The 24772-nt window shown below is 44.0% G+C and overlaps 1 protein-coding gene across 1 annotated transcript; it reads left to right on the top strand.

Annotated features, from left to right (window-relative positions):
- Window positions 1–19182: 19182 nt before the first annotated feature.
- POU4F2 (POU class 4 homeobox 2) lies at window positions 19183–20840 on the top strand (the record flags this gene model as incomplete). The annotated part of the gene is made up of 2 exons (XM_081092680.1): window positions 19183–19455; window positions 19899–20840. 2 exons carry the CDS (start codon window positions 19183–19185, stop codon window positions 20838–20840), a joined length of 1215 nt encoding a protein of 404 aa, XP_080948806.1.
- Between the last annotated feature and the right edge of the window lie 3932 nt (window positions 20841–24772).

Genomic DNA, 24772 nt, shown 5'->3' with positions numbered 1-24772 from the left:
GTAGCCAAAGCGCTTTCCTTAACAAAGAATTCCAGTTATATTTCTCCTTATTATTTTCACCGTTTTAAAGCCATGGTTTTCTCTAGCTCTGTTGTTTGATGCATAAAAATGGCAAAGAGTAATTGAATGACTAAAGCCAACATGGATAACATTTAAATACATATTTCCTTTTGCAAATGTGTCATCTCTCATCAACCTTATATGCATGTAGATACTTAGATACCTTAAACATGTATTTCCTTTTGCAAGTGTGTTAAAAGAGATTAAATGCAGACTTTATATGCATATATGCATAGCCCATGGACAAACAATAGTGCGGGGGGGGGGGCGGGGATGGCCTGGGGAGGGGTCAGAACTGGGGGGGGGGGAAGGGGGGTAACAGGTTAAAAAAAGGGGGAACTTGTAATACTTTCAACAATAAAGTTTAAGGAAAAAGAAAAGACAATACTTTAATATGGTCTTTAGTTTTAAGTATTACTTGTTTACAGGTTTAAGTTCAACTGGCAATAGGTCAATTTTCTGCTTGTGTTACTAATCAGATCTAAGTAGTTGAGCCTCTTTGTATCATGTTAGGGTGGATCCTAACAAATAGGTAGAATAAGCACCAATTTGCATTATATGATTTCAGGGCCTCTTCTCCACTCTCCATTATCTTCTTGGACACTCTACAACTAGAGATTTACTTTCAGGAACTCTGTAAAAGTGCAGAATTCCCCTGAAAAGGTGACTCTTGCTACCTGCTTGATAGAGTGGCAAGTCAATTATGCCTTAATGTGAATGAATGTGTCAGAGCCTTTCTTGAGAGCTGGTTGTGAGGAGGGTGGGATGGAACAGAAGGGCCCTGGGAGACAGGGGATAGAGTGATAGGGAGAAGGAATGAGAGAAATCAGAGGATCCAGCCAGTTCTTTTCAAGAGAGGTGTACAGGCCATTTTCCTCCTGAATTGCCTTTAGTGGGAAGTCTTCAGTGAACAAAATAGGCAGCCCTGAAACTTCTTTGGGAGCTTTTGTTAGTGGAGAATAATCAAAAGCTGCCAACTGCTGCAACCCCACATGTCTGGTCTCAGAAAAAAAAAATCTCCAGTGATTTCCACTCCCTTTTTGTGTTGCCAGAAAACAACTGGGCCAAATAGCAGGGACAGTTCTTTGGCAAGAGACTGAAGTTGCCAGAGGAGTGAAGGCTGAAAACAAACAAAATTAAAATGAATTTACCACCTGGGGCTTTCTAACATCCTACCTGGAAGGGGAAGGAAATTTTAAACTTGCACCTAAACACCTAATGCCAACTGGAATCACACTCTGTATGTGTGTGTGTTCACTGTGACAGGGCTTCATTCACTTACGGGTGCTACGATGCCTAAGTGATCTACTTAGAGGTTTTACTCTTACACAAAATGAATTGAGATTTAAGGGAAAACATGTTTTTTTGCATTGCTATTCTGATGCTATGGTGCTTCTTTTCAGAATTATTTCTGTTCAAAATAATATTGTAAAATACAGCACTGGTACCTGTGTAAGTGCCAAAATAACTTTCAGGGAGGAATAAATAAGAACACAAAGATATTGCTGACTATTTTTAAAATTTATTAGTAAAATTGGCCCTGGACATAGTCTCTATCCTATGCTTTGTATGTTGAAAATTTTACTAGAACACATTTTTAATGCCTAAATTCTTAAGATATCTCAGATAATATATTTCAGTTCAAATGATGGTACATGAAGTACTAACCCAATATATGAACCTCAAACACAAATTCACTGCATTATGCTATCACTAATGGTTTCTTTAAAATTTCAGGTTCTTCCATGAGGAGTTTCAATTGAAGAAATATATATTTGAACTTAGATTAATAACATGTAGTAAATTGTTAAGTAAAGGATATTAAAAGATGATAAAGAGAGAAATATAGGTTATGTTACTCTTGCCTTAGATTAAAACCACCTGACTAGGCAACCTTAAGTGTATGGCTCATGACAAAGTATTCATTAGTTGTTGAAAGTTTAAGTCTATATAATAACACCAGTTTGCCCCCAAAACTTTGCCATGAAATGTAATGTGACGTAATGTGTAGGTAATTGAATCCAGTTCTCTAATTGAGGAACCAGAAGCTGCCCACCTCTGGGTAAATGCTTTCTTTGTTCCTTCCCAGTTACTAGCTTATAGGGTGGGACCACTAACCTTTCTTCCTCATCATACAACTATGGGATTTTCTTTTCTTATATCTTATCTATAAATTTATGCCATGTGTTTGCAGCTAATGGGGTGATCAAATATTGAAGTTACTGTACCATCTTCAGGATAAATCCGGGCATCCTGGTGTGTTATTTTCTTTTAAGTAAAAATAACAACTAGTTTACAAAAGTTCTCCAAGTATATATAATCTAGGAAATTGAAGTAGTGAATATAATGCATTCTGAGATGCTATTTTAACTTTCTTAACAAAGTGGGTTTCTTTCCTTAAACTAACCAAGTGAACATTCTTTTCCATAATAAAGCATTGAAAAGAGTGAGAATAAGGAGTCTGATAATGCACACCTTCTTGTCCTGTCTCTTATCTACCTGGGAAGCATCTTGGTTCAGCCCTAGGCAACAAGAGGCAATATGGATGGCAGTTGAAATGATTTCGGCCATATTTAGAGGATTATCCTGTGGGATCCCTGGCTAAGCGTGCGATAGCTAAGACTGGCTCCTCTAGATGAGCCTGTGAGATTTTCCCCATTTCAGAGATGTACTATAAAACTTAGATGGCAAAATATATCCTTCTCAAGTCAATTAAATAGCATTTTCAATGTATAAACATTCACTGCAGCTAGTGAGAGTGAATGAGTTCAGTGGATGGATCACTTAGTTACAGCACTTTAAATAAAGAGAGGCAATGAATCACATGAAAAAGTAGGCAACCTGGAAAAGTTATATCTATAACTACATCGAAGTTTATAATTTTAGTGATACAATAAATAAAAGCTCATCACAGATGATTTAGAAAATTAAAATTTCTCACAGTGCAACACTTAAAATTAAATACTTTTTTTTCACTGTTTTCTGTGTATCTATATACTTCTTTTGAACAAAAACAATTATTGTTTTGTATTACTTATTTTTTCATATATAGCATATTTGCCCATGTCAATAAAATATTCTCTAAAAGCATGATTACAGTTGCTGGATACTATTTAATAATATGGTTGTACCACAGATTATTAAACCATTTCTCTGTTATTGGACATTTAAATGTCTCCTGTTTTCACTCTTATAAGCAACACTGACTTTTATCTTTGTGGGCACATGCTCAGGTTGCAGGCTTGATCCCCAGCAGGGGGCATGCAGGAGGCAGCTGATCAATGATGTTTCTCTGGTCAATGTTTCTATCTCTCTATCCTTCTCCTTTCCCCTGAAATATAGCGAAGACCAATAAAAGGCATATGTGTCAGTAACAAACTACCATGTCAGGATATGCAATATTTAAACATTGCTTCCTGTTGACTGCAAATTGTCAACAATTGTTTTGTAGGTAGCATTTCTCTTCCATTGCTTCCTTTTCCAAGATTTTCTTCCCTTTCTCAACTTTTGGAGGACTTATTGTAGAACATTAAACTTTGCTTTTGCCAAAATGTAGAAATCCCTGAGGAAACAAGGTCAGGACAAACACACAACATCAAGGAGTGACACACACTGAGTGTGATGTTATGATAACCTCTTTGCACCAACAATATTTGAAACACTCCTTCTATACACTGTTTCATTTAAAATCTTGTTTTTAGCTTAATGTAACTATAAACTTTTTCCATGTACCATGTGCCAGGAAATATTATATTGAGAGATACACACATTTTATAAAATCTGGGCATCAACACTAACAGACATTGCATTCTATGGGGAAACGTTCAACCAGAGAGATAGTCTGTAAGAATATACCTGTGTTTTTCTTTGATCACCCACTTCTGTTTGCTTTTTTAAGAGCTGACTTAACTTCTTTTATGCTGACAAGCCATCATCCTTTGCCTTTGCAAGGGAGAAGCTCACAGTGATGGGAATGGCTTTTAAAAAATACTATTTTCTCAGCTTTTCTAAAATTTTACTTGAAAAACTTTAAACCTACAAAAAAGTTTATGCCTTACCAATTGTTATTCTGTTGCCACATTGCTTTATCTCTTTATAGACACAGTAGAGGCCTGGTGCACGAATTCGTGCCCCAGTGGGGTCCCTCAGCCTGGCCTGTGGGATTGGGCCAAAACCAGCTCTCCAACATCCCCTGAGGGGTCCTGGATTGTGAGAGGGCACAGGCCAAGCCGAGGGACCCCACCGGTGCACAATTGGGGCCGGGGAGGGATGCAGGAGGTTGGCTAGTCAGGGAGGGACCATAAGAGGGCTCCAGGGCATGTCCGGCCCGTCTCACTCAGTCCTGAATGGCCAGACCCCAGCAGCAAGCTAACCTACCGGTCGGAGCGTCTGCCCCCCGGTGGTCAGTGCACGTCATAGTGAGCGGTTGAGTGGCCTTAGCATATCATTAGCATTTTATGCTTTGATTGGTTGAGTGGATGACTGGACACTTAGCATATTAGGCTTTTATTATATAGGATAAACACACATGAGCTTTCATATAACATCAAATTCACAAATTCATTTAAACATACGAAATTCACATAACATAAAATTAACCATTTTAAAGTGTACAATTCAGTGGCATTCAGTACTTTCATAATGTTGTGCAATTGTCACCTCTCTCCAGTTCCAAAACATTTTATTGACCCCAAAGGAGACTCCATACTCAATAAATAATCACTCACTATTAGCCTTTCCCAGCCTCTGGCAACAACCAATCTACAGTCTGTCTCCACAAGAGAATCACACAATATATAACTTTTTCTGTCTGAATTCTTTCACTTGGCATAATGTTTTAGAGGTTCATCTATGTTGTAGCATTGTTATTGGCTGAATTACATCCTCTCAAAATGCATATGTTGAAAGCATAGGCCCCAGTTCCTCAGAACATGGCTGTATCTAGAGATAGGGTCTTTAGAGAGGTGAAGTTAGAATAAGGTCATTAGTGTGGGCTCTCACCCAATCTGACTTGTCATGAATATGGCAGAATAGAAAGCCCAGACTTCCTTCCCCACATGGACACACTGATTCAACAACAACACATGGATCCGTTTCCTTTGGAAAAAATTCAGAAACCAGTTGAGAGGCTCCCACTCCCCAGTTGGTCATGAGTCCAGCTGCATCGAAGCAAGTAGAAAATGCATGGCACCATCTTGCCATATCTCTTCCCCACTACAGCACCATGGAGTCACGAGAGGACTGGTCCACCTATTCAATATTCTAACACTTTGAGGGGCTGCCTGAGGGATTGGTTCTGTCTTGCCTGAGTCTTGCCCCAGGTTGGGAGCCACTGAGAACAAAAATTACGGCTTGTTGCAGACTAAAGGGTCCCAGATTTGATTCCAGTCAAGGGCATGTACCTTGGTTGCGGGCATATTCCCAGTGGGGGGTGTGCAGGAGGCAGCTGGTCGATGTTTCTCTCTCATTGATGTTTCTAACTATCCATCTCCCTTCCTCTCTGTAAAAAATCAATAAAATATATTTTTTTAAAAAAATTATGGCTTGGGCCAGCATTGACCTTTCCCCAAGTTAGCACAGACTAAGTGAGGAAAAGACCCAAATCCTGGCTTCTCCCTGAGGAGGGGAAAAATTGGAGCATGTGTCCAATATTCCAGCCTTTTAGGTGTTACACAAGGGACCAGCTTCTATGTGAGAAATTACTCTCTGGGAATCAACTAGGTTAGAAAAGAAAACAACCACAGTAATACAACTACCATGAGTTTTATTCCAAGGGAACAGAACAGTCCATCCAGGCCAACCCAAATGGGAAACCAAAGTACTAAAGCCAAACTCAGGTGCATGGAGCTTCCAATCAACATTTTACTCAGGTAACCAAACAGTATCTTATATAAGGGACAGAGACCAAAACAGTCACGTTAAAAATAAAAGTACTTTAGAGGAAACAGACTCTGGGGGGATAAAGAAATTGAAAAGAAACTCTTAGAAATATTAGAGATGTTGCTGAATAGAACTCAGAGATATAGCTAAAAAAGATAGTATCCATAAAAATATTATTTCATTTAATTTAGAGAATAAAAAGATATATTAGAGCTCTAGCTGGTTTTGCTCAGTGGATAGAGCATCAGCCTGCTGACTGAAGGATCCTGGGTTTGATTCTGGTCAGTCAGGTGCACGTGCCCAGATTTCGGACTTGATCCCCAGTGTGAGGCATGCAGGAGGCAGCCAGTCAATAATTCTCTCTTATCATTGATGTTACTATCTCTCTCTTCCTCTCTGAAATCAATAAAGATATATTTTTAAAAATCTGTTAGAATTGTTTTTAATGATAGGAGAAATGAAAAACTAAATAGAAGGGTTGAAGTCTAAAATTTATGAAAACATCACAGAAGAACAAAAACACAAAGAGAAAATAGTAGAGAAATATTAAGTCAGAGAATCAATCCAAATGGTCCCATATTAAATCAACAGGCATTTAAGGAGTATGGAAATATGGGAGAAAGAATCATAAAACATCAAATAAATAATGCAAGAACATTTCCCAAAATGAAAGTTGTGAATTCCAATATTGAAAAATGGTCATCAAAATAAGCAAACAAAAAAATGCTACCCAATAAGTTTCCAGAGATTTAAAAAACAAACAGGTTTCCAACAAAAATCAAGAATGAGAATAGCCTTGAACTTTTCAAAAGGAACAAGAAATACTAGAAGACAATGGAACAATCTCTTCAGAATGCTCAGGAAAAATCTATAGCTGGTCAAATAACCACCTAAGTATAAGAATAGCATAAACCTGGTGGTTTAAAAAAAAAATCTCTCATTGCACTTTCTCAGAAAGCATGCGTAATCAACCTAAAGAGAAAATGTAGATTCTGGTAAACAGGATTTAACCTAATAGGGAATCCCTAGGATAATGGTGAAGGGGGATCCTAGGATGATAGCTGTCAACTAATTCAGCCTGAAGCACATCAGATATTCCAACTGAAGATTTGTCAAGAAGATTAAACCGATAAGATATTTTGTGTGTTTGAAAGTCTTAAGAGGAGATTTACATAAAGGTAGAGTTTGGATTTGAAGGGGTGGGTGGTGGGGGGAAGACTACACACCTGCCCAAAATTCACCTGCTTATAAGAGTAAGACCTGCATACAGGACACACATTGTGGGGCTGATTCCATTATGTCTGGAGAGCACACTGTGTTGTGGACTTCAGCTGGGAAGACAGGCCCCAGCATTGCATAGTGCATTCTGTTTGCACGAGACTAAGGTAAACGACAGCCTCCCACTAGTTATTTCCCTACCTGGCTCTGCAGTCCACTAGCCAGGGTGGTGAGCAGACTCAGGGAGAGACGGCTATCAGCTCTCCCATGTCTCCGTGATTCCTTATAACACCTCCCTGGAATAGGCCACTCCCCCTTTAGCCAGAACCTTCTTCACCCAATCAGCGATCATCTAGTCGTCAAGGGATGGAGGTTTCAGTGGTAGGCGCTGCATTAGGCGCCTCCTCCGGCTTCCATTTCCAGGGCAGAGCAAATGAACTGCAGGTGGAGTCAGGTGCTCTACATCTCCTGCAGCAGAGCAGGAGAAAACCATTATGATCAGTTCTTAATGAACTGCGGGATTGGAGGAGGAGGCATTGGCATGGATGACTGAAAAATGCCAGACAATACAAGCCCCACTGAGAGTTCTGAGTGAAAAGAATGAGCGAAAGGGTCGGTTTTAAAATAAAAGTTTATTACTATTGAGGCCAACAAGTCAGAACACCATTGAAACGAAGTCTTATTTCTCCTTTCCTGAGAAGAGGGTCATACGTTGCCATGGGGCCAAATGGGAGACAGGGGGAGTGAGAGGGAATGTAGGCAAGAGCCTTTATTGTGATTTCCACAGGAAAAACATGGGTGAGGCAGGAAAGCAGGCTTAGGATGGGCTAGTTTGAGTAATTTCAGCATGCTCTGGATCTCAGGGACTGGCCCTGGTTGTCTGGGGTGACTGGAGCAGTGGTAAGTGGCCCTGAGTGTAGAGCTCCATAAAGGAAGTTGCTGGGCATGTGGGCTCTGGATTAGTTGGTGTGTATGTAAAAGCCGCATTCACAGGCAAGTTATTTGCTATCTCTTGGAATTAGCTAACTCTAGGGTGGGCGGTCTCTCTCTAACGAAGACCCCACGATGTTAAAACATCAAAAATATAGGCTAAGCCCTAACCGGTTTGGCTCCATGGATGGAGCGTCAGCCTGCGGACTGAAGGGTCTCGGGTTCGATTCCGGTCAAGGGCATGTGCCTTGGTTGCGGGCACATCCCCAGTAGGAGGTGTGCAGGAGGGAGCTGATCGATGTTTCTCTCTCATCAATGTTTCTGACTTTCTATCCCTCTACCTTCCTCTCTGTGAAAAATCAATAAAATATATTTAAAAAAATATATAGGCTAAAATGAAATGATTAATACAGCATTCCTTTTCCCCAGCTTTTAAAGATTTCATATATAGGTGAGATTACACAGTATTTCTCTTTGTCTGACTTATTTAACTTAGCATGGAACCCTCTGGGTCTATCCATGTTGTTACAAATAAGAAGATTTTCTTTTTTGTGGTTGAATAATATTCCATTGTGTACAATTATGTACATCCCACATCATCTATGCCCGTTCATCCACTGACAGACACATAAGTTGTTTTCATATCTTGGCCATGTATTATTCTCTATTTTTGATACTGTGTGTGTGTGTGTGTGTGTGTGTGTGTGTGTGTAGTTTTGGTAAGCCTAAAATATTTTGTAATTTAAAATTTGAAATAAAAAATAATAATTTAGCAACACAATAATTTAATCCTATTAAAGAAAGAGAAAGAAATATGCCAGATTAGCACAATGTTGATAATGCCTACTTTGGCATTTGAAAGGCAAAGAAAAAGTGCAATGAGCACATGCCATCACAAAGTATACAGAATTTGTGTCTTGAAGAAGAGAGATCTTAACACTTTAAAATACAGCATGCTTGTCATGATGCTTGGTCAGTTTAAGTCACATGTATATCAGGAAAAACTAGTCAAAGCACAAGGCTACAGCATCTTCCAGAGTACATGTTAGCTGAATGTGTGGTGTCTGCATGATCTATCTAGGCATATAAAAAAGAGAAAGGGGGATATAATAGCACATATTTGGGCCCAAATATTCTATTCCTATGGTTGATTTTCACATTCTGTATATATGGGATTTACAGGCAAATCATAGGCTATATATAAAATTTCAAGAAAGAATAAAGGTTTAAAGGTAAGTTTGTTGTCATTGTAGTAATGTCCTTCTGCAGCATTAAAAAATTGAGAGTGGATGCCTACAAGGAATCTAACATGCTTTATGCACTCAACTCATATTTATATAGCTAGAAAGTATTTGCAAGCTTTGTAGTCAATCTATTGGACTTTTTCTTAGTTTTTTAAATTTGTTTGTTTCTTACAAAAGTCATGCTGTCCTGTTTCTAATTCACTTGGAGATAGGGAGGGAAGGAAGGAAGGGAAGAAGGAAGGAAGGAAGGAGGCTTCAAATTCTTTAGATGCACAAGATTTGACATAGGCTGTAGGTCACCACTTCCTGGTGGTGTCCCAGCAGATGCCTCAGCCATGACTTCATTGAATTCCAGTTTGTTGTCTGCAAATCTCTCCTTTTGTAAGATTTCCCTTTATCTCTGAAAAGAGGCTGTGAAGTCTGCTTTCTGCCAGGCTGCTTTGATTTCCTCCCAGATCCTCCAAACATCAACAGAGCACTCTAGGGGCAGTCCCATGTGTCTCACAAACAAAATAAAGAAGAATATGAAGGGAAAACCAGAATGGAGTTGCTATATCTTTCGTCCAACACCTTTTTAAAGGTCTAGCATATGATTGATGGTTTACTGTATGATTATGTGTAGAACACTATTCTAAAGACTTTGGACTCTGAAAAATACATACTGTAAAGAGAAGAAATATAATTTAGGTAATAGAAAAATACACTCATGCCTTTTTTAAAATATATTTTATTGATTTTTTACAGAGAGGGAGAGGGATAGAGAGTTAGAAACATCGATCAGCTGCCTCCTGCACACCTCCTACTGGGGATGTGCCCGCAACCAAAGTACATGCCCTTGACTGGAATCGAACCTGGGACCCTTCAGTCCGCAGGTCAACGCTCTATCCACTGAGCCAAACTGGTTAGGGCACACATTTTTTTTATACTAGGATGCAACTCCTTTGGTGAGGAGTATAAGAAAAAGGTTGGCATTGAATCCATAAAGAATGATTAATCGTTTTTTTTTCACATGACCACAAATAGGGGAAGGGAACAAACCACTGTCTTTAGAGGGTCATTGTTTTATGAAACTCTTGTGGGATGGGATTGTCCAACCAACATCTATTACAGAGGCATGGCTCTCCTAGGCACCTATAAATATTTGTCAATGAGGATGGTTAATAGACAAGCCATCTGGTGCCCCCAATCTTCAGAATTCAATAAAGTCTGTATTGTTATTGCTCAAGAGATTTCTGTTGTATAAACTCTGACACTCAGTTTATATGCTGATGGAAGAGGAAGGTCCAAACTACCTCTGAGAGAATTAAAATATGCAGGTGGGGAAAACAAGGAAACCCTCTCCTTTCACAAGTGCTCAGTTCTTGGTTAACTTCTCATTAGCAGTCTGCTCACATTTCATTTCCATTAAGAGTATTCCGTTTTCTTTGTCTAAAGTGTTGAGTGGTTATGAATAGTAAGGACAGACTATCTGTAATTATTTTTTAATTATTAATGGTTTTGTTAGATCCTTTCACTTTTACATTACATTTCTGTTAATGTAAGTTAAATCAAAATGTACTTCAGTTGCCAAGCTGTTCCCCAATGTATTTTTTATTCTTTCATAACATTACTTCAGATTTCCACAAGGTATCTATGAGAAAGCTTGTCTTTCTGGAGTCACCGTCAGCACGCTAATAAACTCAGGGACTACCCTGTTCTGCCAATTCACTGGCCACGTCATTGGTCATCACCAGATCTCTAAACTCCCCAAAGTACCTGATGTCAGCATCACAACATGTACCAAAGTTATTTGATCTTAGCCAGAATCTTTGGGCTGAACGCAGAGCATCTGCTTGATGAAGGTCCTTTGGCACTTTATACACATGAAGATTCTTAATTAGCAACCAAAGGAGAAAGGGGAAATGAGTGGGTTTGAAAGGAACAGGCACCAGAGGAAGAAACTAGTGTCCAGGTTTTGTGGTCCAGCGAGGCACCTTGAAGATCAGTGTAGGCAGAACGAACATTCTAGTATGTGCCTTAGGAAGATAATGACACCTGGGGGGAGAAAGCATTTCCCTGGAGAGAAGAAAAAAAAAAATCCACCTTTTAATCAATTTTTCCATCACCAGCAGAATGGCCCTTTTCCCTGGTGCACTATTCCCTCAGAGACATGGCCCTGGCTTGCATTTACTAAGGGGCCTGGTTTCAGATCTAGTATGAAACAACTCACACAAATTCAAGTAATAGCCCTAGTGAGCTAAACGGAGAGAGAGTGGGTGAGACTTTTTGTTTGTTTTTTACCTACACAGAGCCCTCAGAGCCAGGGGTTCTTGTACCATTACAGTTGACGACTTCTGAGAAGAAATGTTACTTCTTCAGCTGTGCGCAGTGGAAGGAGGGGGAGCCTAGTGTCCGGCAAAACTCCTGGCCCGGGTGGGGTGCAGCGACCCCCAAGGAGTCCCGGAAGGGAGCCAGATCTTAGTGAAAAGTATAGCGTTACCAAACACTGCATCGAACACAAACGCTACCAAAAATGACTGGATACATTATGCAGAGGGATTTCTGGATTTCTTTCAAGTAATTAAGTTTCGATTTCCTGCATTTATTTTAGTTCCAGGAAGCGCGAGGCGCCAAGGATTGCAAAATCTTCATTGATTGTTCCGATGCCTTAACTTTGATTTCGTGACTGGACTTAACTTTAGGAAGAGGTAAACACACGGGCCAGGAAAATTTACTGCAACAAAAAATAACTGTTTTGTCGGGGCAAGTAAACACGGGGGTGCTTGCTTGGAGATGGAACGATGAGGTCTGTCCCCTCCCTCCAAAGAGGCTCTCCAGAAGCCGGGGAGGAGCGGGGAGCAGGTGTTCGTCCGAGTGAGTGTGCGTGACTGTCAGCACGTGTGTGCCTGCGTGCGTGGGTGTGTGAGCGTGTCTGTGAGGGTGTCCAGTGCGTCAGTGTGTGAATCTGCGTCCCCCGCCCCCCGCGCTCAGGGGCAAGCGGGGTTGGATGCGCAGGACTGAGTCCTTCCCTGGGGCAGATGGTAATTCCTTGGAGCCTGTAGTGCTTGCTCCCAAGGTTGGTCGATTCCAGTGGGTCCAATCAGCTGTGCCCCTCGTGCGGGCTCCCCGCCACACACAGCGTCAGCAAAGCTACCTGGCAGAACCGCGAAGGCGTCTGGGAGCCCCGCGGGCATCTAGCGGACCCGGGCTGGCCGCGTCCTGCATCCCGCGTCCTGTGTCCTGCGTCCGGCACCCCCCTCCTCCCTGTCTGCTTTATTAGAAATTGAACTCTGCTTCCTTCCCTCCACCAGGGAAAGAGGGAACGGTTGCTTTCCTTTCCACCTTGCCTCGGCTCACCCCTTGTCCCTTGCCCCTTGCCCGGCCACTTTCCTCAGTCCAGAATGACCTAGGGAGAGCCCCACGTGGCTCGCCCGACGACTCCAGGCCCCTGGCCCTGGCGCAAGTCTGTCCCCGTCCCCAAAGCACCAATAGCCACTTGCTTTTGTTCCCCTCCCATCGCCCTGCCGGCCTTGAGAGGAGGGCTGGGCGCTGCAAGCCCGGATTTCCATCTAGAAGGGCCTGGGGACGCCGGATGCCAGGTTTCCGGAGACGCTGGCGGATCGCTCGCATTGGGAGGCGGAGAGGGAGAGTGAGCCGGAAAGGCTCTGGAAGGAGGCCGCGCCATGGGGCAGAGAGGGTGCCTGACACCTTTGAGCGAAGCGGGGAGACTTGGAGCTCACGGAGAGACGGTGGAGAGAGAACATGAGAGACAAACGCAGCAGTTCTGGCGGACCGCTTGGAAGAGGAAAGACGTTGGAGCAAAATGCGCGCGTCACTCCGGGAACGTAGCCCGCGTCTCAGGACGCAGGGAACCCAGGAGAGCGCGCCAACCGCAGCACTTCCTTCTGCGGCCAGCAATCTCTGCGCGCCCAGACGTCTCCGTTTCAAGGAGAACTCCCTTCTTTTCTTTCTTTCTTTTCCCTGGAGCAGGCGAGGCCTCCATGGAGGCTTCTAATCACCTCCTACACTTCAGCCCCAAGCTTCGGAATCCGGAGAGAGCTCAGGGCGTCTGATTCTATTCCGGATCCTTGAGGAGAGGAGATGGGGGTGGAGGGGGCCTGTCTATCCTTTTCCTCTTTCCTCCCCCAAGTCCTGTCTACCCAGGATTGAAACGGTGCATGAATAGGGTCAGACCTACCCTTTAAGAAATCCTCCTTGCAATCCAACTCAATTCTGTTTGAAATACAAAGAAATCACATTGCCCTTATGGATTAAAATTTAATAAAACATATTAGCTCCGGTAAAATATGAATGCACTGCTTAAAACTTTAATAGTAAATGAGGAGACAGTGACTTCTCCCCTCGGGATGGCTGCGGGCGAGTTCGAGATTGGGACCCCACTACCGGAGAGTTTGAGTGCAATCTCCAACCACTCCTCACCCACCTGGAGGGAAGCCGGTCACTTCTGTCCGCCTCTGGCAGCAGATGGGATGGAAACTATTGTCAAACGGGCTTGGCAAGAAGAAAGGTGCTCCTCTCAGTGGTCCCACAGTTTATCCATTTTTCATTTCTGTGCTTTAAAAGTCACTTTGTTGTTTTTGGTTTAGTAAGTAAGTCTGTAGGTGTGCAGAGGCACCAACGTCGATAGGTGCTTGGGCATAAGAGTGTATGCTGAGGTCATATGAAGCAGGTTTCAGATACTGGGCCATTTATTCCCTACTATCCAGCGCTCTAGAAGACCTCCACCCACTGGGAGGCCCGAGTCTTTCTTCATCAGTGAGCGGCTTCCACACTTACTGGAGCACTTTGCAGCAATGCCTGTGGGCAAAACGAAAATGGGTTTTCTTGACATCACTGCAAATATGTTGGTATTCTGGACACTCCTGGAAGGAATGATTGCAAGACTGCAAGTCCTGGTGATGAAGGAAGTATTGCATTTTCCCACTAATGAAGCACAATTACTGCTGTTCATTTTTCACTTTAGGTGAGAAAAGGGGAAATCTAACTCTAGGAGTTTTTAAAAAGTGTATTTTTCAGGGGAAGGGAATATAGGAAGTAAACTCTTGAACTGCTTGACAACTACACATTTTATCTCAACTTGTTAATTAGCATGAAGAGCTTCGTGTTTTTTTCCTGCCTGGAATTAGAGAGATCACTGAGAAATATCTGGGAGATTTAAAAAATCATATTGAAATTAATTTAAGGCTATATGGATTTTAGCCATCAGGAAATATTCTCTTGGGAGCTGTCCTGCTTAAAATAGTTTCAGTCAATAAACTCCATATCAAACAAAGTTTTTTCCCCAGTTATTTCAACAGTGCCCTCTTTATTTCATGAATTTATTATACTACCTTATTTACCATATGAAATGGTGACAAGTGTTTAGCATTTTGGAGATCAGTTGTCAGTTGCTATTAAAATCAAGATTAATTCATATTAACGATATGCATTTCTCAATACTCCCAGGTGACAACATACATTAAAACAACTATTGCAAGTAATTAAGCTCAATAAAGGAGGAGGGGACAGGGAGAGGTTCAAAACACCCCCAATATTTGATTTTGCAATCCAAGTTCAGCAGACTGTTGCCACAACAATGCTTGGGAAACTCCTCAGGGTGGCTTTTCACTTTACATCTAATTAGGCACCTAATGAAAGAGAAGAATTTTTCCCCCATGTGGTTTTTTCTCCTTGATATTCTTTTTTTCCTTAATTTTTCTTAATCCCTTCATCTTTTTCACCCAGCCCTCCAATTCCCCTCCCCTCTAACAGCTGTCAGTCTGTTCTCTGTATCTATGAGTCTGTTTCTATATTCTTAATTACTTTTGTTCATTAGATTCCACAAATAAGTGAAATCATATGGTACTTGTTTTTCTCTGACTGGCTTAATTTACATGGCATAATACTCTCCAGGTCCATCCATGCTGTCCCAAAAGGTAAGATTTCCTTCTTTTTTACAGCTGAGTAGTATTCCATTGCACGAATGTACCACTGCTTTCTTATCCACTCATCTACTCATGGGCACGTGGGCTGCTTCCAACTCTTGGCTATTGTAAATAATGCTGCAATAAACACAGGGGTGCATATATTCTTTTGAATCAAGGTTTCTTCAGATATAGTCCCAGAAGTGGAATCACTGGGTCACAAGGCAGTTCCATTTTTAGTTTTTTGGTGTAAATCCATACTGCTTTCCACAGTGGCTGCACCAATATGCACTTCCACCAACAGTGCACCAGGGTTTCCCTTTCTCCATATCTTTGCCACCACTTTTTGTTTGTTGATTTATTGATAGTAGCCATTCTGGCAGGTGTGAGGTGATACCTCATTGTAGTTTTAATTTGCATTTCTCTGATGTTTAGTGATGTCGAGAGCATATTTTCATATGTCTATTGGCCATCTATATATCCTCTTTGGAGAAGTGTCTATTCAGGTTCTTTGCCCATTTTTTAATTGGATTGTTTGTGGCGTGTGTGTGTGTGTGTGTGTGTGTGTGTGTGTGTGTGTGTTGAGTTTCCTTGATATTTTTACACCTTAATTTAAACACACAAACAGCCCTAACCGGTTTGGCTCAGTGGACAGAGCATTGGCCTGCGGACTGAAGGGTTCTGGGTTCAATTTCAATTCCGGTCAAGGGCAAGTACCTTGGTTTCGGGCACATCCCCAGTAGGGAGTGTACAGGAAGCAGCTGATTGATGTTTCTCTCTCATCCATGTTTCTAACTCTCTATCCCTCTCCCTTCCTCTCTGTAAAAAATCAATAAAAAATATTTTTTAAAAATAAAATAAACACACAAACAGATTCTTTAGGAGATGCAATATCCAAAGTTTCTCCTGTGATTCACTTAGTATTATAATCTGGGGAAACTAGGTAGACACATATATTTGTCTTCCAGTTACTGTCTTCCTGCACTCTCACGAGTCATGTTAACCTTACACAGAATTGATAGAAAACATACCCAAAATATTTTAATGGGTTTTTTATTAGGCTTTAGAGATGCTCAACAGTTTATACTAATTAGACTATCCAAAGCCTTTTGAAGATTAAGCAAATTGGACAACCCTTGTTAATTAGAACATAATTTAAAGTTTGAAATTATATCACTGATGAAGTAGTCTAATTAGTATGACAATATGTTAATGGGCAAGTGAGACACAGCAACAGTGGAGTTTGGTGTGAACCTCTCCAAGGCTTGAACAAAAATCCTCCCTCCAATGCTGGCATTAATAAAAGATTTCTATAGACTTCAGCCTTTCCACGATGACATACAATTTATAGTGCATACAATGCATTAGCCCATAGTGCTGCTCAATATTTTCACTATTATGAAAACTAATAAATTCGTCAAGCTGAATTAAGCATACAAATCAGATGAGGCATAGCAGATTACACAGTGAAGCGCGGTGTCTCCCGAGCCTAAATGAAATTTCAATCTAATAATTCCTTCCTGGCCCAGTCATAATTTGTTTAGAGATGTTGCTCTACTTCTTTCAAAGCGCTATTCGCACTATAATTAAATGATACTCAAGCTTTTAACTTTGATTTATTTCATTTCTCGAAGCTTGAGACAGTGAGAGCTGTACAATGTCATTTTTTTTATTTCCTTGAAAATTACCCTGGTTGTTGTTGATATAGAAATTAAACACCTAAACATTTACTTGAACCGTCTGGGGCAAGCCACATTCATTTATGTCAACAACCCCTCTCCAGTCCCTTGTCCAGGCCCCTCGGCTCAGCTACTGAAGGTAGGAGGAATCCCCTTTGGCTACTATTTACTTATTCCTCCACAGAAGGGAGGAGAAAGGCAAACCTGGGAGTAGCACAGGAAAGCGCAAGGGGGTTAAGGACCATGGACAGATCCCGTCGCGTGCTGTTGGCGGCATCTTCCCAGTCCTGGCGTGTACTAAGGTCTATGCTCCCAATTTGAACCTGGCGTCCCGCCCCGTTGAGGTCAGGGGTCAACCGGCGGCCCCCTTCTTGCTGCTGCCGCGGGGCTTCCGGGTGCTGACCACTCGATGGCCCCCCTTCGCCACGCTTCCTCCCACTCTGATTTGTCCCAGAGCGCGCCAGCGCCTCTCAGGCCTGCCGCCTGCTCTCGCACCTGCTCGCCTTCCCCAGGCACTGTGTGCCTGCACCTGCTCCCAGCCACCCCCGTCCTCGTCGGCCACCCGCCGGATCAGCGTCGGGACCTTTTCACCCTCACCTGCACCCCGCTCCTTCCGCGCTCGTGGAGGTGACTGCAGCCCCCAACACCAAGGAAAGTAGAGAGAAGGCACCAGAGCGGGGAGGATGGAAGGCTGTGGTGTGTGTGTGTGTGTGTGTGTGTGTGTGTGTGTGTGTGTGTGTGTGTAGGAGAGGTTGTCTCCTTCTTTTACAATTGGAACAGTGTGTGTCCACTTCTAAGAAAAGTGGTACCTACTGGGACAGAACTGTTGGCTAAAAATAGGCTGTCTCTTCACCGAGTGGCTGTGGAAATGAAGATAAGTGGGACTTGTGCCAGCCCTTGAGGGCGTGTGTGTGTGTGTGTGTGTGTGTGTGTGTGTGTGTTGGGGTGTGTGTGTGGGGGGGGAGTTCAGTAGCACATGCGCTTTTTGATCTCTGGCCCTGCCTCTCCCTCTGTCATTTGCCCCTTCCTCCTTTGATTGTGGCTAATGAAGAATAATAAATCCAATGGCAGGGTTTGCCCATGGATCCGCCCAAGACCCAACTCACACTGAACTGGATACAGGGAGGAGGAGGAGGAGAAAGATCCGTAGGAAGAGAAAAGAGGGTGGAGAGGAGTGTGTGTCGGTGGTGGTGCTGGGGGAGTACGCGGGGACAAGGGGCGGAGGGGGGAGTCGCATGCGCACAGGCGACCCGAGCCTGCTCAGAGGCCGTCCAATCCGCTGAGAGCGGCGAGGAGCCAAGGGAGAGAAAGCCCTGCAGCCCTGTCGACCCCCGGTCTCTTGGGCACCAGGCACCCACCGGGCCGAGGGGGTGCAGAGCAGAGCACCAACCACTGCGCGCATTGGACGGAAGCGCAGAGCAGCGCGGAGGAACCCGGTCGAGGGCAGCATCCGGGTCCACCGGTGTGGCGGGGAGCCTGGGATCAGGGTCACCAGAGCTGCGGGGAGGGGCGGGCCAAGTAGGGGCGGAGGCGTGGAACTTAGCGGTAAACAGGAGGCGGGGGAGGCAGCCAGGTAAGAGACGTTCTGAGCAGTCCAGGGAAAACCCCACTCGAGGTTGGCTTGGCCCGCAACTTTACTTAGGAGTTCCGTTTCCCGGTGAGGCGCGTCTCCAGAAGGGGCTGGAGGCCAGCTCCTAAGTAGGAACTGCCCCCGGACTGGAGTGTAGACCTGGCCAGTGGGTGGGGTGGAGAGGGCACTAAGGTAAGTGAGAGCTGCGGGGCGCCGAGAAGGGGCAGTGGCGTCGGAGCCGGCTGGAGCCCAAAGGGAAGGTGGAGGACGCGGCGGGAGAGCAGGAGGCGGGTATCTGAAAGGGCCGGAGCCTGGAGGGAGCAGAGGCGGAGAAGGGGCGAAGATAGACTCGAACAGGGGAGGGCGGAGGCGCGCGGGAGGGAGGGCAGGAGGGGGTGCGGGGGCAGGCGCAGGGAGAGGGGAGTATAACTCCGCTGCCGCGAGGCGCGGGGGCAGTTTCGGGCGCCCAGGTCTGCAGCTAGCGCCTAGCGGAGCCTAGCACCGGATCAGACTGACGCCGGAGCCAGCGGAGGAGCGCGTAGTCGGGGCAAGACGCGCCAAGCTCGGAGCAGCGGCGGGTGAGCGCAACTTCACACCGCCCGTCCTCGCCGCCGCTCTTGACCAGCGCTTCTCGGGAGGGTCCCGGCAGCCGGGGTCACTTCTTGCGCTACGGACCAGCGCTCCGGCCGGCTGGGAAGATGATGATGATGTCCCTGAACAGCAAGCAGGCGTTCAGCATGCCGCACGGCAGCAGCCTGCACGTGGAGCCCAAGTACTCGGCACTGCACAGTGCCTCTCCCGGCTCCTCCGCTCCTGCGGCGCCCGCGGCCAGCTCTCCCAGCAGCTCCAGCAATGCTGGCGGCAGTGGCGGCGGCGGCGGCGGAGGCCGGAGCAGTAGCTCCAGCAGCAGTGGTAGCGGCGGCGGAGGGGGTTCCGAGGCGATGCGGAGAGCGTGTCTTCCAACCCCACCGGTGCGTATTTCTGCATAATCACCGCTTAGAGGCACATTTTGACAGCCCCTTTATCTGCTTGATGTTTTTTTCATGTCTGCACAGCAAATCACCCCACACCTCCAACCAATTTCCCCCCCCTCTCTTATGTATTCAGCGGGTCTTTCCTTTCATATTAATTTTTATGACCTGGGATGTTGCCTGTGCTCGTGCTGTGTTGTGTTGTGTTTGCAGGCTCACATTCCTCCTCCTCGTGCACGCTCAGTTTCTCTGGGTGGCTTCCTGCCTCTCCTCCTCACCTGCAAATTTCAGGATTATTACTGTTGCTACTAATTATTATTATTTTAACGTTCTGGGAATGTTGTAGGCGCGGCTGCGGTGTGGAGAGAAGGGCCGGGGCTTCCGGAGAGCGCGCGCACAATTCCCTGCTGAGCGTAATGTGTGCCTTTTACTTGCAATTGCAGAGCAATATATTCGGCGGGCTGGATGAGAGTCTGCTGGCCCGCGCCGAGGCTCTGGCGGCCGTGGACATCGTCTCCCAGAGCAAGAGCCACCACCACCACCCGCCCCACCACAGCCCCTTCAAGCCGGACGCCACCTACCACACCATGAACACCATCCCGTGCACGTCCTCTGCCTCCTCATCGTCGGTGCCCATCTCGCACCCGTCCGCGCTGGCGGGCACGCACCACCACCACCATCACCACCACCACCACCACCATCAGCCACACCAGGCTCTGGAGGGAGAGCTGCTGGAGCACCTGAGTCCCGGGTTGGCGCTGGGTGCCATGGCGGGCCCCGACGGCGCCGTGGTATCCACGCCAGCTCATGCGCCGCACATGGCTACCATGAACCCCATGCATCAAGCAGCGCTCAGCATGGCCCACACTCACGGGCTGCCCTCACACATGGGCTGCATGAGCGACGTGGACGCCGACCCCCGGGACCTGGAGGCATTCGCCGAGCGCTTCAAGCAGCGACGCATCAAGCTGGGGGTGACCCAGGCTGATGTGGGCTCCGCGCTGGCCAACCTCAAGATCCCCGGCGTGGGCTCGCTGAGCCAGAGCACCATCTGCAGGTTTGAGTCCCTCACGCTGTCGCACAACAATATGATCGCGCTCAAACCCATCTTGCAAGCATGGCTCGAGGAGGCCGAGAAGTCCCACCGCGAGAAGCTCACCAAGCCCGAGCTCTTCAACAGCGCAGAGAAGAAGCGCAAACGCACATCCATCGCGGCGCCGGAGAAACGCTCGCTGGAAGCCTACTTCGCCATCCAGCCGCGGCCCTCCTCCGAGAAGATCGCCGCCATCGCGGAGAAGCTGGACCTTAAGAAAAACGTGGTGCGCGTCTGGTTCTGCAACCAGAGGCAGAAACAGAAAAGAATGAAATATTCTGCGGGCATTTAGGAGACCCTTGGCCTCTCCAGGGACAACCCCCTCCTCATCCCCTCTTTTCCCTCCCTCTCTCTCTCTCCTGCCCCTTTTCTTTCCACGTTTGGCGACCAGAAATCATTCCAGTAAATGTGAATCCAGAGAAAATGGGGGATTAAAGAGTGAGCGCGCAGCTGAGCCGCAAGCCCGGTGAGAATGTGAAACGACTCCTGCAAGGAAAGAAAAACAAAAGAAGGGATTTGTCAAGTTGCAGCAAAGTTGTCCCTTTGAGCCCCACCCCACCCCGGAAAAGGCACCTGGACTTCCGCAGAGGAAGCCTGTGGGCTGGCTGTTTGCGGGAAGGCAGAAGAGACAGCCCTTTGAAAGGCCCCCAGAATGATCAAGTAAGATTTGTTTTTATTCCTAAAGACATCACCCTTGTTCAAGTTTAAAAGTACCCTTTGCAGCTATTTTTCAGAAATAGAAATTGATTCAGGACTGGAACTTTAAACTAGAGTTGATGCTTAATGTGACAGAGACGTCTCTAAAGTATTTTGAATTTTAAAAAAGATAGCAGATTTTCTGCATTTACACTGTATATTATATATATATTTTTATTGTGGTTCTTACCCCCTTCGTCCTTCTCTGAAGTGTTAATGCTTAAGAAAGGAGTTGCGCCTGCTGTGTTCACTGATCTTGAAAGCTATTATTAGATTATTGCCGAACAACCCTCTGTAAATTATTAATTTATCTCTCTGGCAACTTAATTTGTAAACATTCTAATTAATTAAACTTCTTTAGTCTTAAAAATGGGGGGGAGTATGGTTAGTGAAGTTAAAAAATGTTTATGTTTGATGAGTTTACTGAATTTTTACAGCTTTCCTATTAACACTGTTTCTTTCAGCCCATTTGTATATGCTCACTTGGAATGAAGAATTTTTTCTTTGTTTTTACTGGTAGTGTTCTGATTTGTGAGTTGACACTCAGTAATGGATGTCTTAATCGTGTAGACCTGATTCACTGTCCAAAGTATTGTTTACTTCGTTACATATTTAATGGGGATTCCCACATTGTCCCCACTGTACATGCTCTTACACACCCTTATACACACACACACACACACACACACACACACACCTCTAATGGAAGAGAAGAAGTGAAGCAGTTGGAAACATGACTATAATGCATCATTTTCTAGCTTTTGGTGCATTTGCCACTTGGTGTTTGTTCTTCCAGATTCTAAGATTTCACCAAGGTATTTCAGTCTTCTGGTTTTCTATTGCTTTGTTAACTACATTTTAACATTTATAGGATTCCTTCGGTTTTTCCTTTTGGAGGTTTGTTTGTAGAAAAACTAATTTTTCTCAAAGAAAGACAGTGCACTGCTTGTAAATTCACATTGTCTGGTAAAATTCTTTTGGAACAAAAAAATGGGTACATGATGACTGGTACCTTATCTACTGTAAATATTTCATTCAAAACGATACACATATAGATATATTGTTACAAATTTTGCTGTATTGCTGTTCCATCTAAGGATCTCCGAAGTCTTGAGTTCTGTATATGACCTGGTTTCTTGTTTTTGTTAATAGATGGTTTATTTACTATGGTAATGTATTATTTTTGGTGTGGTTTGATTGTCTTTCATTGAAGAGATGATTTTAATGTTTTATTGGCAAAGTATGCTGCTTTTTCATTAAAATGTGCTATTAAAATTAAATGGCTTTTAAAATGTGATGTTTTAAATCATTTACATGGGAATTATTTTGATAGGGAATTTTTTAAAAACAGAAACACATTTTATGGTTTATTATGGAGAGGCTGTTATCAAAGTCTGACTTGGATTTAGTAGGAGTTGTTTCTCTAGGAAAGTGCAAAATGACAGGGTTTTCATGGCCTCCTAACAGTCAGAGCTCATCTCACAGGGTGCTTTGCTTTTCTGCCCAGTTGAGATCATGATATGTGATTCTAAATACCTCCTTGAGAGTCCTTTCCCTGGATCTGCAATAATTCTGCAAAGAGAATCTTTGTGAGCAGAGGTGTTGCATGAGTAAAAGGAAGAAAGAAACTCAGTTTGGTTTTCAGCAGCGCTGGGAGACTGGGTATGTCAAGAGTCAAGACCTAGTTGGGAGAGTAGGAAACTCTGGTTGAGGCCTAGGAGCTGGTCCTCCATAGTCCTCAGTTTAGCTACTACTCCTGGGAAGCAGTGCCCCCAAACCAGAGCAGGAAGTACAGTCTCTCTCTCTCTCTCTCTCTCTCTCTCTCTCTCTCTCTCTCTCTCTCTCTTTCTCTCCCTTACTCTCTCTCTCCCTCTCTCCCTTATTCTCTGCCTCCCTCCTTCCCACCTTCCCTCCCTCTTTCCCATACCTTTAAGGAAACCCACGTTCTACAATATGTAGAGTGGGGTTGAGGAGCAAATTATTGCCTAGGTGGTTAGAAGGAGCAAACTATTGCCCCCTTTCTATGTCTCACACAGATAATCAGAGTTGCTGGAAGTCTGTCTAACAGTGCTCTGGCACAAAGAAATTTTGCATATTTGATACACAGACTTCTCTTTTTTTGTGATCATAGTTTAAAGACACCTCCTTACCCATTTTAATAATTTTAAGACTTACAGTTGAGCAACATATTAGGGACTCAAATGGTCTACCCCCCCCCCCCCAGGAAAGCTCTAGTTTAGATACTTGCATTATTAAGGATGAAACATCATACTAATCTATAAGTCAACAAGAGAGGAAACAGGTCATCCACCAGGGGTAATTCTGCTAGCTTGAGCTGTGACCCTTCTAATATGGAATTGTCTGGGGGTACTTCTTATTTTGAGGATGAAGATAGGTAATATACTATGAGTCAATGAAAATTGTTATAGTGACTCAAGTTGGGGTTACATGTTGGAAAACTGATTGTGATTTTCAGATGTAACAAAAAGTTGTAAAAGTTGGACGGGTAATGGGTAGAAGAATTTATCTTCCTATATCTGAAATAAGAAGACCCTTGAAGAAACGAAATCCATGTGTCCATTTCGAAATAATAGGATGCATTGCATAGATGCCTAAGAAAACCAAAAGTTATAGGGATTTAAAAGAAAGAATTATAAATTAAGATATAGTGATATTGATGGTTTAATTTTGATCCTGTGTTTTGGAGTTTGAAAGTCCCTTCTTCCATTTCATCCCCTATACTTAGATTCAGTTTTTCTGAAAGTCTTTTTAAACAGCCAATCTCCAATCTCACTGCGCTGGATACTGATTTCAGCACCACGGATAGCAACCACATGATTGGGCCCTACAACATGTTTTGACAGTGCAGTTCTAGCCACCTGGAGAACTTTCTGCTTGCTTATTTTTTTTGCAGAGTGGAGGAAATGAATTAAATGGGTTGAGTATGTAGCAAATCAGGCTTGCTAATCTAGGATAAAAATTGTCTTCAATAAATAGCACCTCCTTCTTTCTATATGTGACTGTTATCTAAGGGTCTAGGATGGGTGCATTAAGAGAGAGGGGAGTCAGGGGAAAAACAAGTGTGCTAGTTTTCTTTCTACAAATATGACACCTTCAAATAAAGAGGGAAGTAGTATAAGTTGAGAAACATATTGAATAGAAAAGAAATAGGTGTCCTCTTTAGTGCATTTTGAAGTACAAGGGTAACCCCTCCCCCCACCTCTCTTGCCTACAAGATGGAAATTACATCCATTAATGAAGCCTGCTTAAATGTGTTTGCTTTATGAGAAGAGCAGAATTTTAGGAAAAATATATTCTGAAAGTTTTTATGAATTAGAGTTGCAGAGACATACCAAAACAAACCAAAGAGATTTAGAAAGAAGAGAATTGATCTTAAAGAAATGAAAAGTAAGAGTGGAGTGAATCCTGTATACATTGTTGAGAAATATCCATTTGGTATTGACTTTCAAAATACTCAGATGGATAAATAGCAAATTGAGGCTGAAGACCTCTGTCATATCAATCAAA

The sequence above is a fragment of the Myotis nattereri genome, assembly GCF_964212035.1.
Source record: "Myotis nattereri genome assembly, chromosome: 5".
In the NCBI taxonomy this organism is placed as follows: domain Eukaryota; kingdom Metazoa; phylum Chordata; class Mammalia; order Chiroptera; family Vespertilionidae; genus Myotis; species Myotis nattereri.
This window is presented reverse-complemented; position numbering and strand designations above follow the sequence as displayed.